The sequence below is a fragment of the Tetrao urogallus genome (genome assembly GCF_951394365.1).
Source record: "Tetrao urogallus genome assembly, chromosome: 1".
NCBI classification, from domain to species: domain Eukaryota; kingdom Metazoa; phylum Chordata; class Aves; order Galliformes; family Phasianidae; genus Tetrao; species Tetrao urogallus.
The window spans coordinates 146,936,127-146,952,786 of NC_136813.1; the positions used below are offsets into that span (position 1 = coordinate 146,936,127).

The 16,660-nt window shown below is 37.1% G+C and overlaps 1 protein-coding gene across 1 annotated transcript in view; it reads right to left on the reverse strand.

Annotated features, from left to right (window-relative positions):
* Positions 1–16,660, reverse strand: part of ANO4 (anoctamin 4) — a gene marked incomplete at both ends in the record, with an annotated part of 109,713 nt that overhangs the window by 52,176 nt on the left and 40,877 nt on the right. Inside the window, 3 exons of the mRNA XM_079541842.1 lie at positions 1,797–1,928; positions 6,839–6,883; positions 9,625–9,725. Of these exons, the coding sequence (XP_079397968.1) occupies positions 1,797–1,928; positions 6,839–6,883; positions 9,625–9,725 (278 nt within the window). The remainder of the gene's footprint in view (positions 1–1,796; positions 1,929–6,838; positions 6,884–9,624; positions 9,726–16,660) is intronic.

The following is a 16,660-nucleotide window of genomic DNA, read 5'->3' on the forward strand; positions in this document are numbered from 1 at the left end:
GACATAGTAGAAAAATAACTAATTAACATCATGTCTGAGGGAAAACATTTTTCAGATATTGTGAATTATGCATTCTTGCAACTGATAATTTTCAGAAGAAATGGCTTTGTGTAAATAAAGCCCTTCATAATCTGTGACTGCAGAAGTGAGATACTTCTCAGAAGACTATCTTGAAAATTATCATTTTCTATTCTACAAAATCCCAACAAAACGCTTGTCTCAGCCAGACAGAACTTCTTTCCTCCGAGAAGAGATTTCCTATTGCTTAGGAAATACAATGAATTTTGCCCTTCTTTTTTGGCTGGCTCCACATGTTAAATGTTGTCAGTTTTCTGTCATTCCATGCCTTTAACAGTGCCTATCAGAAATGAAGACGGTACTTAGATCATGTTTCAAGCATCATCCATATCACACTGGAGACTTGAATATAAAAGCTTGACTAGATCGAAAAAAAGGTAAACTACCAGTGCAGTCACAAAATAAATAAATAAATAAGGAAATAAAATAAAAATAAATAGAGAGAGAGAGAGAAAAAAGGAAAAAAAGAAAAATAATAATAATAATTAAAAAAAGATATACTTTTCACATTGTAGGGCACAGTAACTGACCCACCTTTTTGTTCAAATATCACAAGACTCTTTAGTCTGGATCTGACATCTGTTCAGGACACAAATGTTTGGTGGAGGTAACTCTGACTGGCGGCTTGTGCTAGGAACAGAATTATACTGAAATTTCCCCAGAGATTTGCACCTAGTTTTGTTTTTCTGCTGTTTCCAAAAAGACACTACTTGCAGCAGATGACTTTCATTTTATTAACTCATTTTGCAGGAAGTAAATCCACTCCACGAAAAACTCTTCACTCAAAGTAAGGAATCTGAATGAAGTGTTTATTCAAAGAGGAGTTACTCTACCTGTCCTCACCCCAAATAAAATCACACTTTATTTTACTGTTAGTCTTTGATCTGCCCGTGGTTCATTCCGTATCACCTCAGTTTCCTGTCAGTACCCTGGTGGGGCGCTGCCAATTCTTTGAGACTTTGCACTCAGGTAGCCAATGTCCACTCCCAGCGTCACAAACAGTAACTAACTGCATCGCACCTTCTTTCCCCAAAGTTAGCCCTAAAAAATCAGCTTGGAATCTGAAAGAAATGCTAAGCCTTCTGCTTTGCATTTTGCAAGTGAATAGAACTTCTACTAGTCAAATGATATCTCTAGTACCATTGCTGCAACACTGACTGATGCCTTTGGTATGCTTGGACAAGTGCAACTGACCTTAACACTGGCATTATGCAACCAGTTTTGTTTCTGTAAAAGTTAAAGAGAGAGAAATTCAAACAAAATGACACTGTCCTTTTACACACATAACCAGGAATGAAATGCAGTATCCATTTATCTTGACCATCAGTGCTAGAAGAACTAATATTGATTATACTAAGAACAGAACTGCTGAATAAGAAGTTTTAAGCACATCTTTAACATACACAAAAAAAGGCAGTTCTGACTCAAGAGAGAATTAGTCAGTTGACTACTTTAAGGATTTAATTGAAATTCTAGTGAATCAAAAGGAACTTTTCTATTGAATTCTTTTAGCTTTGATTTGGACATTTAATTATTAGACAAACTTTATGCTCTCTCAGGACTCTCTATCTCCCCCTTTGTGTGACAAAGAACTAATCTGAAGGCACTAATGTTTAAGGCACACACTAATAAATTGATTTTTTTCAAAGGTGAATCCAGAAGGAAAAGTTCTAGTCTTGTAATTAAGTTATGATTTTGTGATGCAATAAAGTACTCACTGGTGGATCCTTTGTTGGCTGAAAGGAGCAGTATAGCAGTCATTCTCTTCCAGATCTGGCAGTGTCTCCTTGTCCAGTTTCATTGGCTTTCTAGGTAACCATCCTCGAAACCTGCTTATTTGTTTCTCGATCCTGCAATACATGAAAAGTGTGAGCATTTGAGAGAGTGAGAAATATTTTGCTTTTTAATTACATTTTTTCAGTGCAAAGTACATATGCAGGCAAACTAGGCCACTTAGTATCTACAGCTACAAAAGAAGCACTATCTGACATTTTGGACCAAATTATACACACTGAACTTGATTATTAACAACCAGCTTTCAGTGAACGAGCGTCTTATTTTGTCTTAGCAGAAAAGCAATGCCAATGTTACATGCTGCTAAAAATCTTTATAAGCCCATTAAGCTCTTGGCAACTCTCTAAGCCTTTATTTCTCAGCTGTTTATCTAATTTAAATTACAGGCCTAACTGACATATTAGACTTTGGACATATAAACATGAGAACAGTACAGACTATGATGGAGAGCTTTGAAAGTTAAACCCCAGCAAGCTGCATCCTTTTCCTGCCCTCTGTACTGATTCTTACCTTGCAATTGGTGCCATACAAAATAGACTACTTTATTCATTTGGTTTAACTGTAGTGTCTTGCAATACTATAATCTACCCAAAACTAAAATACTCAGTGTACAGATTAGTAGGTGACAGCTGCACAGGTTGTTACATATAGAAGGTGAAAACAAATAAGATTAAGCTGGATTTAATCATGGGTACTCATGCAAAGATGCACGCTGAAATTACTGGTAAGGGAACAATCAGAGCTGGGTGGAGGAGACAATCTAAAACAACTTCACATCCAAACTAAAACATTATAATGAAAATGTTATGATGAAGACACACAACAAAGAGGAGATGCGTCTGGCAAAATGAATCCTACTCTCCCTCACACCTTCAAGTTCTAAACAGTGATCTCTGCCTGCAAAAATCAGATGACAAATTATGGGCATGCTCATATTTCTGTCACAGTACAAGTATTTCCTGGTGGGGGGCATAAACCAATATCTTTTGAAGTTTAAGACCAGTTGAAGATGAAGTTCAAAGGCTGGAAATCTAGGTGGTTTTTGTTTTTTTTTTTTTACTTTCAACATAAGCCAGTCCAATAGCTCTGTGACTCCAGAAAATACTGGGAGATCTGCACAGTTTGAGGGAGGGAAATCTATATCCATGCAGCTAAGTGTGTAGGACAGTAACATGAAATTATTACAGAAATTATTACATACTTCCATTCAAAATACATATAATGTTTCCTGGAATATTCAACCTTTTGTCTCACATGTTTTATTTTGGACAGGAAAGCTAACGCTTATTTTTAAACATGGACATTCAATTCAAAATTGTAACCACACAAGCCCTATCCATTTTGGTACAATTTGTGTATTTCCTATTTGTGAATAAAATGGGAGCAGAGGTGTAATATGCCATCAGAACTGATCAGAAACATGGCAGTGCCTGTAAGAGCACAATATGAGACTTATACTAAAGTTATCAGAAACTCTTAATGGGCATTGATTGTTCACCCCAGTCCAGAAGTTCAGAGTGGAGGCAGAATTGGTTTGCTAGTGTCTGTGCCTGAGTGCATGGAAGACATTGTCAGATCCCAGCTCTGTGAAGGACCAGACCTGTTGCAAGTCTCTAATTGTCCTTTCCAGATTCCCAGCCTTGAGCTAATCTGTGCAGAGACTGATAGGAATGACAAGGAAAAAGTAAGATAACTCCTGGGGGATTCTCCCTATCTTGGCTTCCAGCTTTTTCCTCTGTAGAGGTTACAAGCTTTGTATTACAGTATGTTCAGCAGACTTAGTGACCCTGGATGTGGAAAATGGAAGAGGAATCAGGCAGAAGGATTTTCTAAATATCCCAGGCCATGCTTATTTGTTGACCAAAATCATTTGAATTCTCTAAGCTATTAATCCCCTTGCTAATCTGCAACCCTTTCCCATTCATTCTGCAAGTGCACATTTGAGATATGTGTGCTGCTGGTTTATCACAGCACATGCAGACATGAACACAGTGCTTTCACAGATTAAGAACAATGCATTATTCATGTTGGATTCTCACTGAGCATATGCCCAGAATTTCACTGATTTGCCACTCCCAAGGTTCAAACTACTTGGCATGCTTAGTGAACTTGTTCCTTTCCTGCTGGCAAGCAGGTCTGGAAAGGTTGCAGTGACTTTCTGCACAGCTGACAGCTTAAGAGTACAGCAAAGCCATCCTTTCAAAAAAAATAGTTTTCTCCTTCAAAAAGAAAAATGACCATGCTTAAAATGCATCCAGGCCACCCCAACAGCACCATGAGTCAACAGTGCAGGCTTTATACTGAACATTATCCTCTTTCTTAAGACAAGAGACATAAGTGTTATATGTATTTTATTGCTTTTTCAAGGCTAACCTGGGTTTCACATTCCCTGAATAGAAGGAATAGTGTTTGGAAAACAGAGCAGCCGTACATGGAGTGAGGAGACTGTAAAGTTAACCACAGTGAAAGAGGAAAATGGCAGAGCTGTTAAAAATTTCCTTCCTAAATACTTAAAAAAAAAAAACAACTTGTTAGCCTCACATGGCAAAAATTAACTGTCTCAGTGCATGTGGTGAGTCAAAGACACATCCCATTCCAGTCCTGGCCTTGTCTCTGCTGTCCACGATTAGCCTTTACCCAGTGTCCTGTTTCCAAAGATGCATGTTGTGCTTAACACACAAACTGGTTTCTCAAATAATTTCAAACAGTTTTATCACTAGAAAACAGAGTAGGGATAGAATCTTTTATATTTTTTCCCAAAGGAAAGAGGAAGTTTGTAAAATCAAAACAATCTTTTATAATTCAGAAAATTTATTTATTATTTATTGTTTAGAATCTTTTTTTCTCAGAGTGGTCAGGCACTGGAATGGCTGCCCAGGGAGGTGGTGGAGTCGCCATCCCTGGCAGTGTTCAAGAAGTGCCTGGATGAGGAGCTGCGAGATATGGTTTAGTGCTTGTGGTAGCAGTGGTAATGGGAGGATGGTTGGACTAGATGATCTTGCACATTGTTTCCAACCTTGTGATTCTATGATTCTATGATTCTATGAATTGAGATTGAGTTTATCTCTGGCTCAGCTTTGATAGAGCTTTATGGACAGTGTAGTGCTAGATACTGTTTAAGTTTTTAACCACAGCTCAGGTTGAGTTCTAGATATTGTATACATACCTGATTCCCCTCCTTTCCTCTAGAACAGATTAGGGCAGTTTCATTATTTGAAATTTTGGAATCACTAGAACTTTTAGACAGAAAATTCAAGTGAGGCTGATGAGTTGCAAGAGACCTTCTCTGGATTTTCCCTGTTGCAAAAGCCCTCTCTAATATTAGTTTTACCTCAATGTCAATATAATATTTGTCTTATCCCCCCAAAAATGGACCAAGGCTTCTAATCTTCACTGAACTAGTAAAGGAAATATTTTTACTGAAGCTGTAGATCAGAGTATAACATAAATGAAAATATAGATGAATATGTTTTCTTTCCTTTCCCACTGGGACTATTCAGCTTTTCTGCCTCAAGCAGCTAGTCACAGAGCTAACCATAAAAAGTGAATTTAGCCAAATGCTGTCATCATTCAGGAACAAAAAAAAAAGATCCAAAACACAGAAAAAATTGCACTCCTGATTCTGTCTGTGAATCACATGCTGACTGATGAAAAAATGAATGTAAAGTGAAATTTCATATGCCAAATATAAATGTGAGAATCTTCTCCTAATCCTTCCTTTTAATCTACTGCTGTAGTGAAAGCAGTCATGCCTTACCTAAAATCCAAATAAAATCTGAAGTTGGCAGGTGATTTGTACTCGTTGAAAAGTGGCGATTGCAAATGAGGGAACACTGACCAAAGTCAGAACGGGGTTTGTTTACTAGCTGATGCCAACTGCGTAAAATGTCTTAACTCCACAAAGAGCCCACTGGGTGCTTACCAGTGTAAAAGAAGCACACACCATAATTTGAGATCAGTGCTGGTACTCTCAAGTCATCAACATAGTAAGATAGGATTTAATATAGAAAAGGCTTTTTAATATGCTCATGCAGCAAAGCGATAATACATAATTCATTTTTCCATGTATGTTCATCCAGTGACATTATCTGCAGAGTGATACAGCTGTTTTCTCCAATATGCACATCTTTCAAATCTAATTCTTCTCCCTCAGAAGTTCATGTGAGTCTTTCCACAGATCTCAGAGTGAGACAGTCAATGAAATGCTAGACCCTTTTGAAAACTGCATCAACAGCACTGCAGCATTAAATGCCAAAATATGAGTTGGTCTTTGCCAAACTTGTACATTTTTGGGGCTCTTTGGAGACATTTTCATTCGATTGTCTGAGGTATCAGAAAGAAAATGCACGCTGGAAGTTTTTATTTCATAAAGTCAGGCACAAAATAGATCAAATATAACCTTAAGATATTTAATAAGTAAGTGAAAGGACTTCAGAAGTTCTTCAAAAGTACTAATTTCTCAAGCTCAATAGCTTCACACCAGTGAAGGACATGGTTCATTACATTCCTATCTACCAACAAAGTACTAAGCATTCTCACAGAAGAAGCAATAAATAAATAACATCATTTACTGTAACAAGCAAGCCAGCTGCATGGAAATGAAAAAAGCAATAACTGTGGTATTTTAATCCCCCCAAAACTTACAAATGAATGACATGAAAATAAATAGATAAGAGTTTGCAGTAACGCACTTATTCTTCCTCAAAAGTTTCCATCAATCCAAAAATATCTCCTTATTATTAAAAAAGGCAACACTGGTAAAATGAATTGCCTCTTTTGCATGGCAAATACCTTTAAAGTGTAATTCTGCTGTATCTGTTTTTGCAGATGTCCCAGTGCATAATTGCACCCTCCAACCTTCCTAGAAACATGATTAATAATTTTACTTCCAGCTTTACCTTAACCATTGTGTTAGTGATCAAGTCCAAATTAACATAAACTGAGCTAGCAAAAGAGTTGTACTCACCTATTCATGAACTTGTATCGGCGGTGCAGGTAATAGATTTTTCTCCTGGAAGAACAGCAAAAATGAAGCCAGTCGAGAAGAAAACCCATCGTCAGTTACAGTATGAACTAGCAAGGAAGGAAAGGAGATTGAAGACAGAAGCCTGTAAGAGGTGGAGGAAGAGACTAAAGAGAGATTACAGAACTGTCACAGGCAGCCACACAGACTCTGGTGGCATCTGAATTGCAAGGAGGTCATCCTTTTCTCATTTTCTTCTCCTTTTCTGCTACTTGTCATGTGTGAAAGATGGGGACTCAAAGATGTGTCTATTTCCAAGAAGTCCATAAACACTTGTAGGAATTTTGCAGGACCAATACAAAGATGGATAAATTATCCTCTGTGTATCTCAAATCCACCAGATAATTTACCAAAACTGCATTTGATAAAATGTAGAGGGAGTAATTTAGAAAAGCCAGGGAAATGGTGCCTGATGCTGCAATATGCCAGTAACACATGCAGTGCCAATGTAGAGCAGTGTTTACTGATGGAGCATCATCCCTTGAAACAATACAGATTACATAAGTTATTTGGTATGTATTCAGCACCCACCCCAGGATATAACCACTCCCTCTGCCCCTTTTATAGGCATTGCTCATTTTTATTGTCAGTGCAATAAGCTGTGTTGGGGTGTGCATGAAGAACAAGTGAGAAGACAAGGTGCACAATCAAATGCATGCTGACCACAGTCTCTTGATCTTGTCATCTTGCCACATTAGGAAATACTACTTTTCTGAGAGTGGTCAGGCACTGAAATGGGCTGCCCAGGGAGGTGGTGGAGTCATCAACCCTGGAGGTGTTCAAGGAATGTTTAGACATTGCGATGAAGGACATGGTTTAGTAAGAACTGTTGGTGGTGTGTGGACAGTTGGACTGAATGATCTTGTAGGTCTTTTCCAACCTTGGTGATTCTATGATTCTGTGATTCTATGATTCTATGATCTGCTTTCCTATGGGCCCTGTAGGGTTCACATCACCCAGAGCAGCGGCCCCTAACCATCCTGTGTAGATACAGAATGGGATGACCACCTTCTGTCCCACTCCGCAGCTCTTGTTCTCCTCATAGGTGCCTATTACACCACAACTGTGACCACAACTGCGACCTTCACTAGAGAAATCACAGACTCCTTTGGCCAAATCTTCCACAAAGTAGTGCTGTATCTCTTGCCCTAATCAGCAGGAGCAGACAAAGGTCAAAAGTAAGTGTTACTGATGATGTCATTTGCTTCTTGATTTTCCTTCAAATATAATTCAAAGGTATCCACTTTTTGGGACCACCATTTTGAAGCAGGATTTTATTCACTGATTTGCGGACCTTGGACTAGTCCAGCCTAACAGGACAGTAATAATGATCTCTCTGTAGATATGAAAAGAATGAAGATGTGGTCACGAAGCACATCTTTATACATAATTTGTATGGCACCCAATTTTCTATCTGCTGAGAAATGGATCTCAAAAATGGGACTTGGGACCAGGAAAGAACAAACTGCTCACAGCAACTAAAATATGAGTTCCTGTTGTATTTCTTAATCATGAGATCTTATCCTCTTACTGGGGCAGATTAATCTCAAGGAATGCCAAGAAATGCTGAAAAAGGATGCTTTTAGCCTAGTCAATTGTTTCTATGGCTAGAATGGCTTTTAAAAAAGAGCATGGACATCCTGTAATGACTTGTAATTGCCTTTGCATTTTTCTCTTTAGCAGCAAAAGCTCAAAAAAGAGCTGTTGAAGATTTGCTATGTAAACAAAAAACAAAAGAAAACCGAATTCATATAGAAAAAGCCTGCAATTTAGTCCTTACTTCATATCCACTTTTCCTAAAATGTTCTTAACAGTACAGAGCTTGTGTCATACTAGAGGCATTTTTTTGTCCTTAAGCAAGAAGGAAATAGGAATAGAAATCCTGCAAAGAACATCAACTCACTAGCTGAATATTCTGGGTCTGATCTTTATCTTGCTCAGGAGTAATTCCATTAAAATAAATGGAATTAAGCAACTGTAAACCCTGCTAATTAAAAGAAAAATCAAGTCCTCTCAGTTCATGGGTTTTGGTCAGTTCGAGTTGAAGTCTTCAAGCTATTCTAACAGTTCTGATAGCCAGCACAGTAAAATTGATATTTTACACAAAAAATTCCATAGCCCAACATGCAAATAATATTTAAAAATGGCCAAAATAATCTGAATGATGATGTGAAATTAATTTGGTTGTCAGTGGCATTCAATCAAATTTATTTTCTCCACAGGCAAAGCACTTACAGCCTGAATTGTGCTTCTACTAGAAGTGATACGTATTCATAATCTGCATTTCTGAACTTATGCATTATACAAGCAGAAATTTTACAGGTGCTGAACATATCAGATACGTCCAATAGACATGCACTTCTGTGCTGCCTTACGTACCTGGATCTTCTTGACCTCCCATTGATTTCAATGAAATGTCCATTTAAAAAACAGCAGCGCACAAGTATGCAGGGGGCTCCAGCAGTGAAGGGGTTAAAGGGCCTAAGGATAGAATACCCCATGAAAACAGCTGCACTGCTACTGCTCACCTTAATTTCAAACCAATACTCTACTGAAATCGCAGGCAGACATTAACAAGAAAGAACAATGAATATGGTACGTATGACACTCCATTTATATTTTCTAAGAGTGTGTGGTACCATATAGGCAAGCTTTCCATGTGCATTCTGCTGTTATTTTTTACTTTAGCTTTACAGTAAAGTGTGAAGACAAAATACAACTACACCTACCTGAACGGCATTCTTACATTCATTAGTTCAGCGTATTTGCCCAGGACCTCCCAAGGAGCATGCAACTTCACAAAGATGATGTCACTGTTTGTTAGAGATGACTGCAAAAGAAAAAGAAAACAGCCACCAGGGCTTAATTCTTCAGATAAGAAAAAAATATCTATTCTTGCCTTGGGCAGCCCTCCCACTTCCCGACTCTTCCCAAACCACGTGTTCTATTGAAATGCTATCAACTTATTTTCCTTCTGGTTTTCTGAGAGCCATGTTCTGACTTCCTTCCAGCCTGTACAAGTATTACCTTCATATGGAAAAGAGGACATGGATGGGAGGTTAACATGGAGTTGTGGGTTACCCAAGTGTGGGGTGGGAAAAAAGTTGGTCCTTAGCTTCAGCTAAAACTAAAATGGCAACTTTGGATCTGGTTCTGCTAATTGACCTGATTTCTGTGCTCATCATGACACAGATGTCTCTTTTTGAGTCATATAATGGAGACACATCTGGCAATTAAGAAAAATTTAATGACATGGACATATAATGAAATTCAACAGTGTCATGGGTTCCATTCTCACTCTCGGCTCCAAGAATTTGAATGTTACAACTAAAGTCAGAAGGAAAAAGGATGCCTGATGCCACCCACAGCACAGATTTATTGCCAGGAGTCAATGATGGTTTAGGGTCATGATTGCCACTAGGAGATCTTTAACTCTTTTCTCTGTACTATTTTCTTTCCTATGGGTTGCATGTATTTTCAAGAGAGTTTTACATAGCATAGTCACATTCAAACAGTTACCTAATAGAAGGCTGTCCAGCAATGAGCAGAGAACATGCAGTTTAGAGAAGGGGAAAAATGTAGGTTTATTTGCTCTCAGGAGGAGAAATAGTGCTTTTCAGGAAAACTACAACAGCATTGGCTGAAACTGCTTTTATTGAGAACATAGCCATTCACATATTAATATTGGAAGAGGAATTGTACAAATTCTAGTGAAAATCTGCATTCTGTGCAGCTTACAACAACTGAATGGATCACACTAGCAGAGACAACTAAGACAGGCTGAATTCAAGGAATACCCAGGAAATAAGTGAAGTATGAGAGAAGGAAAATGTGAGGACAGAGAAAATCAGGCAGGAAATTTGTTAGTTTAAGGACTAGTTAGAGTATAGGGAATTTTTTCCCAGTCTTTTAGACTTTGTACTATATTAAATGCTCCTCACATTCATTCTTAGTTATTTTAGCTTACTGGGGATTCTTAAGTCTAAGACTTCAACAAGTAGATAGCGCACAACCAAGACTATGCACTGCTGCTCTAAAAATTTCCTGCAAACTACTCCCGAAGAGGTTAAGGTTAAGTCAGCAGAAGACTGGCAATTTTTTTCATAAGCAACACAGATGAAAACCAAACTGAACCAAAGAATCTTTTAGTAAGGTCCTGACACACTAACAACAGTTGAGAAATGGAGGAAATTGACTGAAAACAGTCTATAAATTTACTGATGAATGTCATATACATTTTCCAGCACATTGTAATTTAAGCAATACAAAGTATAACAGTCACAGTAACAGCTATTTCACAAGTGAAACTTGCATTTAACTAGATTTGATTTCTTATATGTTACATATTTTCACACAGAAACATGAAAAGATTCCAAATACTATGAGAAAAAAATACAGATCTTTAAAGATATAGATTATTTTTTAAATCAGGATATTGTAATACTATTTTATTAATTTCTTCTGCAGAAGATCTAACACATTTGTGAGGCTTAGTTATTTTCAGAAGAGATGATGATGCTAAATTATGAATATGCAAATCCAGTTCACTTGAATTTCCTCATGTTATGTGTTTATAAAAGAAAGCATATGGATAGACTGAGATAAGCAAGATTGGAACTAAAAGGACAATCCATACAAAAGAGTAATTTAATGCAGTGTCACATTCACCTAATTTAAGGAGAAAATTGCAAATCAAAGCATCTAAAAGAAAATATCAGTAGGTCTATCTTAGTTACAAAATACTTTAGTGAATAGAATCTGTGAAACTGTCTTTGTTATATTAGTATTTAGACCCCTTAGTATCCTTTGGCTTCATAATGTTCCACTGAGAGGATCACTATTCTTTTATAATTGACTTTAGAGACTTGTCTCATTTAAAAGTTTGGAGAAATAAACACAGTTTCACATTATAGGAATATGCAAACAAAAATCAGTGTTAACATTGCTGAGCTTGGAAATGTAAATAAAAAAACTGTTTATTGACATGAGCCATCTGCTAGAAAATGATGTCTAGATGATAAAGAAATAAAAACTAACACAGCAATAAAGGGAGCAGAAAATGAAATATAACACTTTGCAAACTTTAAAATGGAGCATGAGTTTGGCTTTGACTCATGACACCAATGTCATCAGTCATCACCTTGTGATAATTGCCAGGCCACCAACATTCACATAAATCGGCCATTTCAGACTTACTTCTTGAAGAAGAACATGCATAGTGTGAGACAAGAGACTTTATTATAATCAGAGAACCACTGATTAATTGAAGTCTCCTCTCGGGGTCGTCTGTGCTCACTCTTAGCCTAAAGCAGGGTCAATTTTAATCATTTGCTCAAGGGCTTGTCTTTTCTATGGTAAAACTGTAAAACTGTACATTTCTCCAGAGAAATGCTGGTTGTAGAAATACGAGTTTTTACACTGGAAATCAGAGAACATTCAAAAAAATGCAAAGAAGGCTTTATAAAGCAACTTGATTCTTACAGGAATGCATAAAAAAAATAAAACCTGACTAAACACACTAGCAAGGTGTATTTAGTTTTATTGAATCCTCATCTTCAAAATATGACAATGTCCCACAGGATAGAATTCAAATCACCACAACGTGGGTCACAGATTATCAGTATACAACGAGTGCCATTCTGTGGTGTCATCAATCTACTATTTTTCACAAACTATAATTTTTCTGTCCTTCTTCTCCCTGCTCACTCACCTCCTTTTTCAGTTGATCTGGAACTACAGTATTCCTGAAAATACTAGACCATTGTTTAATAACCACAAGTAGATGTTTCCATGGCCTGTATTTCAGTATAAGAGATTCATTAATTCTCACCCTTTCTGTGTTCACTGATAAATCACTTTTATCATGATATTATGGCTGGCAATATGACAGTACAGGTAGTGCCATAGGGCCACATATTATAGGTAGAAATGGCTATTTCTTTCTTCTGGCAAGACCACCTTTGTCTTTCACCACTAAGTCTGTAGAGACACTGTATTCCCAAAGAAAACAAATCAACTACAAATGTGCTTAAAAACTAAGCACTGTATTCTTCTCCCGTATCACTATGAAAGTAATGGGAGAGTGTAACGTAAGGGCCATTTACATAACTCCAAAAGCATAAGCAACTTCTTCGGGCCAAGGAAAACTTGTAAAGAAATATCAGGTTCTTGATCTTCTTCTGAAAGCAGGCTTTCATGTCTAGAAACAGAGTGTTGTCAACTGCTGCTTTAGAGAATTTAAGTTGTGGCTAATAAACTCATGTATTTCTGCAGGCATTCTAAGTTCTTTTGATGGCAGGATTTGAAAATATGTATTCACTACTGACCTGGCTCTGCTCTTTCTGAAGTTATCACTGTTAGTCTGAACGGAAGCAAAATTGTGCTGACTTTGAACATCTCTTGAGAAGCCTACATTTTACAGTATTTGTAGACTGCCTTCTAGGATCAGGGCTGGAGATTGGTCCTTATTCAAATACTTTCTTGAAGATTCTTTTGCAACAAATAAAACTTTCAAAATTCATTACTAATGTTGTCAAGTCATTTTAAGACAATAACAACTGTAGGACTCTTGTTAATACAGTATTTTTTAGGTTAAAAATTAAGAAAGTAGAAAAAGGGATTCACAGGAGATAACCTTGAAGAAAGATATAATTACAGTGTCTCCAATTGGGTGGTGTAATTATTTATTTGCCTTGAGGCTACAAGGCAGACAACTGTAAAAACCAATGCTCTAATTTGTGTATGCTTATCTATATGGAAAAAATGTAAAAGGAAAATAAATCAGAATTTATTGCAAACACCTTTTCCTGTCCTGTCATCGTTTAAGAAAAAAATACTGAAGTCTGGGAATTTTCCCACCTTTAAAGTAAAATAAAATAAAAAGATTTTGGAAAAGATCCAGCAACTAGACTCAATTCTTGCCTAAATTAGGAAGACCCAGCAAGGTAACTTAAAAAGAAAGAACAGGAATAGTGCTGTAGTTACTTGCAAACAGTTCATTTTTGTTAAGAACATCAGATAAGAAGCCAGAAGAGAAAATCAACATCTGTCCTCTAATAACAATTCTGCCTATAATCAAACTCCATATGATGTCTCACTGCAGAGCAGTAAATAGTAACTGTTGCAGGTTCCACTGCTTTTGAAAATGACTCTAGTATATTAACAGAACAGACTGATTTGCCATGTGAACTGAATTAAGTGGATGAAAACAAAAGCCAGCAAATTTTAGCTGATTAAATCGTCCTTCCTCTGCAGAACCAAAATAAATATGAATTAACGAGTGTAATTCCACAGAACTGGACAAGCAGCAATAATGTTCTGCCAGTACTTTTCAGAAGTGCATACCTCACCACTGAGTACATAGTGCCAATACATTTTCTGTTTGAGGGAAAATATTACACACGCACATGCGTTAACTTCTACATTCATGGATCAAAGGAATCTACTAAATAATAGTGCCAAAGTCTTTCAAATGCATCCTTTCAATCACAGCACAGGTGTGATGGCAAAGAGGAATATATTGTTCACATTTCAACATGTTAAGAAGCTTTTGACTTAGGAGACCTGTAGGACAAAAGCAGTTAAGTTAAAAGTAAGATTCAAGAAATAAAGTCTTAACTAATAAATAGAAAGCTGTTAATGAAACAATTTTGACATAGGAGGACACTGACATATAAAATATTGAACAACTGTATATGAAGCCACAGGGAAGAGGTTACAATTTACTGTGATTTTTGTATGAAAATTTGATGTTGGGTAAAGCTTTATCTTTGCTTAGCAAAATATTTCCGGAGGTTCAGCTTCAGTGGAGTTAGTAATACAAGCAGGTGGCTGGCTACTGCCAGCATTTGGGCAGTGTGTCATCTAATCCAACTCAGAGCAGGTGTCATTGTCACAGTGCTTAATTTTTGGCAGCAGCTGACATGGAGTTAGTAACAAGGGGAAATGTTTGCAAATGTCCCTTCATGTAGACAGAATGTATGAGTGGAAGGGTAACTTAAAGAACAGGGTGGTTTACTTGAGCAGAAGAAAAATGTAATGCTATGATGTTGCTGAAGTTTAATGTGCAACAATGACCTTGCAGTCTGCAGTAAAGAGATACAAATCCCTCTGCATCAATAAATAACTTGAGAAGTATGCTTTTAATCCCAACAAACGTCACCAGTATTCACTTGAAGTGGAAAGCGTGAATGTCCCAGTAAGGTAACTTAAATGTAGTAAATCTAGCAGGAAAACAATATTCTCTGACTTGGACTCCATTTCCTAAAGAAAGGATTAAAAATACTGAACTGACTGTGAGGCAATGATAAAACATTTCCTGATAATTCTTTTTCTATATACTGAGTACAAGTTTGACCCAAGTGGATAAGATTTATATGGTAAAATAGCTAATCACATAATTTTCATCTGACAGACAATGGCAGGATGCAGATTTTAATTCTTCTGGATGAGAAGATAGTATAAACATATGAAAATAATTATTTGCATGTTTAAAAATGCATATAGATAAAACCACTGAGAAGAATGCATTTTTACTTAGAAACACATTGTTCGATATTGTCTGTTTATATGAGGTAAATCGGCCATACACTGTAATTTCAGATGAAAAATGTTAATATTTTATACGGCAATGTTTGAGATCATAAAATCTTTTTGACTGCATTACTAGCCAAGAAATGTCACTTAAGTACAATTTTTTACTTTTAGCATCACAGGCTGTGAAAAATACATCATACAATTGAACTACATCTTATCAAGTAGCTTCCACTGTGATTTATCCCAAGTGTAAAATACAGAAACAATATTTTCCCAGTACATTTATACATCTCATTTATCATTTTTTGAAGTAAAAAAGTGCTTACACTTAATGAAATATCTATCAAACATTCATATTTGCTTTTAGAGGCTTGTTGGAGAAACACTGCTTTGGCAAGAAAAAGACAATTTATTTTTTGTGCAACAGTTAATTTCACAAACTTAGCAATCACTGAAACACACAGAGCATGCAGGCAGGCTTATTATAGCTTTTGCATACAAATAGCCTAGAGGAACTGAACAAGGTGCTTGTCATAGCATAGAATAATTGAAGTTGCAAAGGCCTTCTGGAAGTCCAAACCCCTGCTCAATCCACAGTGGGTTATGGGGAATATTTCTGCAGATGGACACCTTGCAATCTCCTTGGGCACCACAGCCACTCTGGACAGAAAGGCCATTACTGATTTCCACATGGATGCAGAAGCGTTTGCATGTATCAATCAGCAGGGCTGATTTGGTCAGGTGCCACACCATGCTGATGTGACTCTAACATTTGCAGTGACAAAGCAAACTAGCTTAGCAAAACCTGACTGTTCAGGACACATAGACCCTCATACTTCCGCCTTCCTCTATTCTGCAGGACAGGGAAGGTCTCGGAAGAACACTCTGACAGCAACTCCTTATACCTAACAGGCAAAGAAAAGTCACCAAATAAAACACAAGATCCAGTTAAATGAAGGGGAAAGATGCCTGTGAAGAACATCAATCATTAACAGTTATTACCACTTATAAATGCTAAGAGTTTGGGTAATTCAGATGCCTGCTCTGCCAGTTCACATCCCAGTTTTCTGTGCTTTATCTATCTTACTGCTAGTATAATTAGATCTGGAAGGAGTCTGAGGAACTCTCTTCTGGTAAGCCATTTCACACTGCTTAATTCAGTGCTGCAGTACTATTCTGTCTGGCAGAGACACTGAGTAAGCTACTTTCCCATTCTTCTTTATCATTATG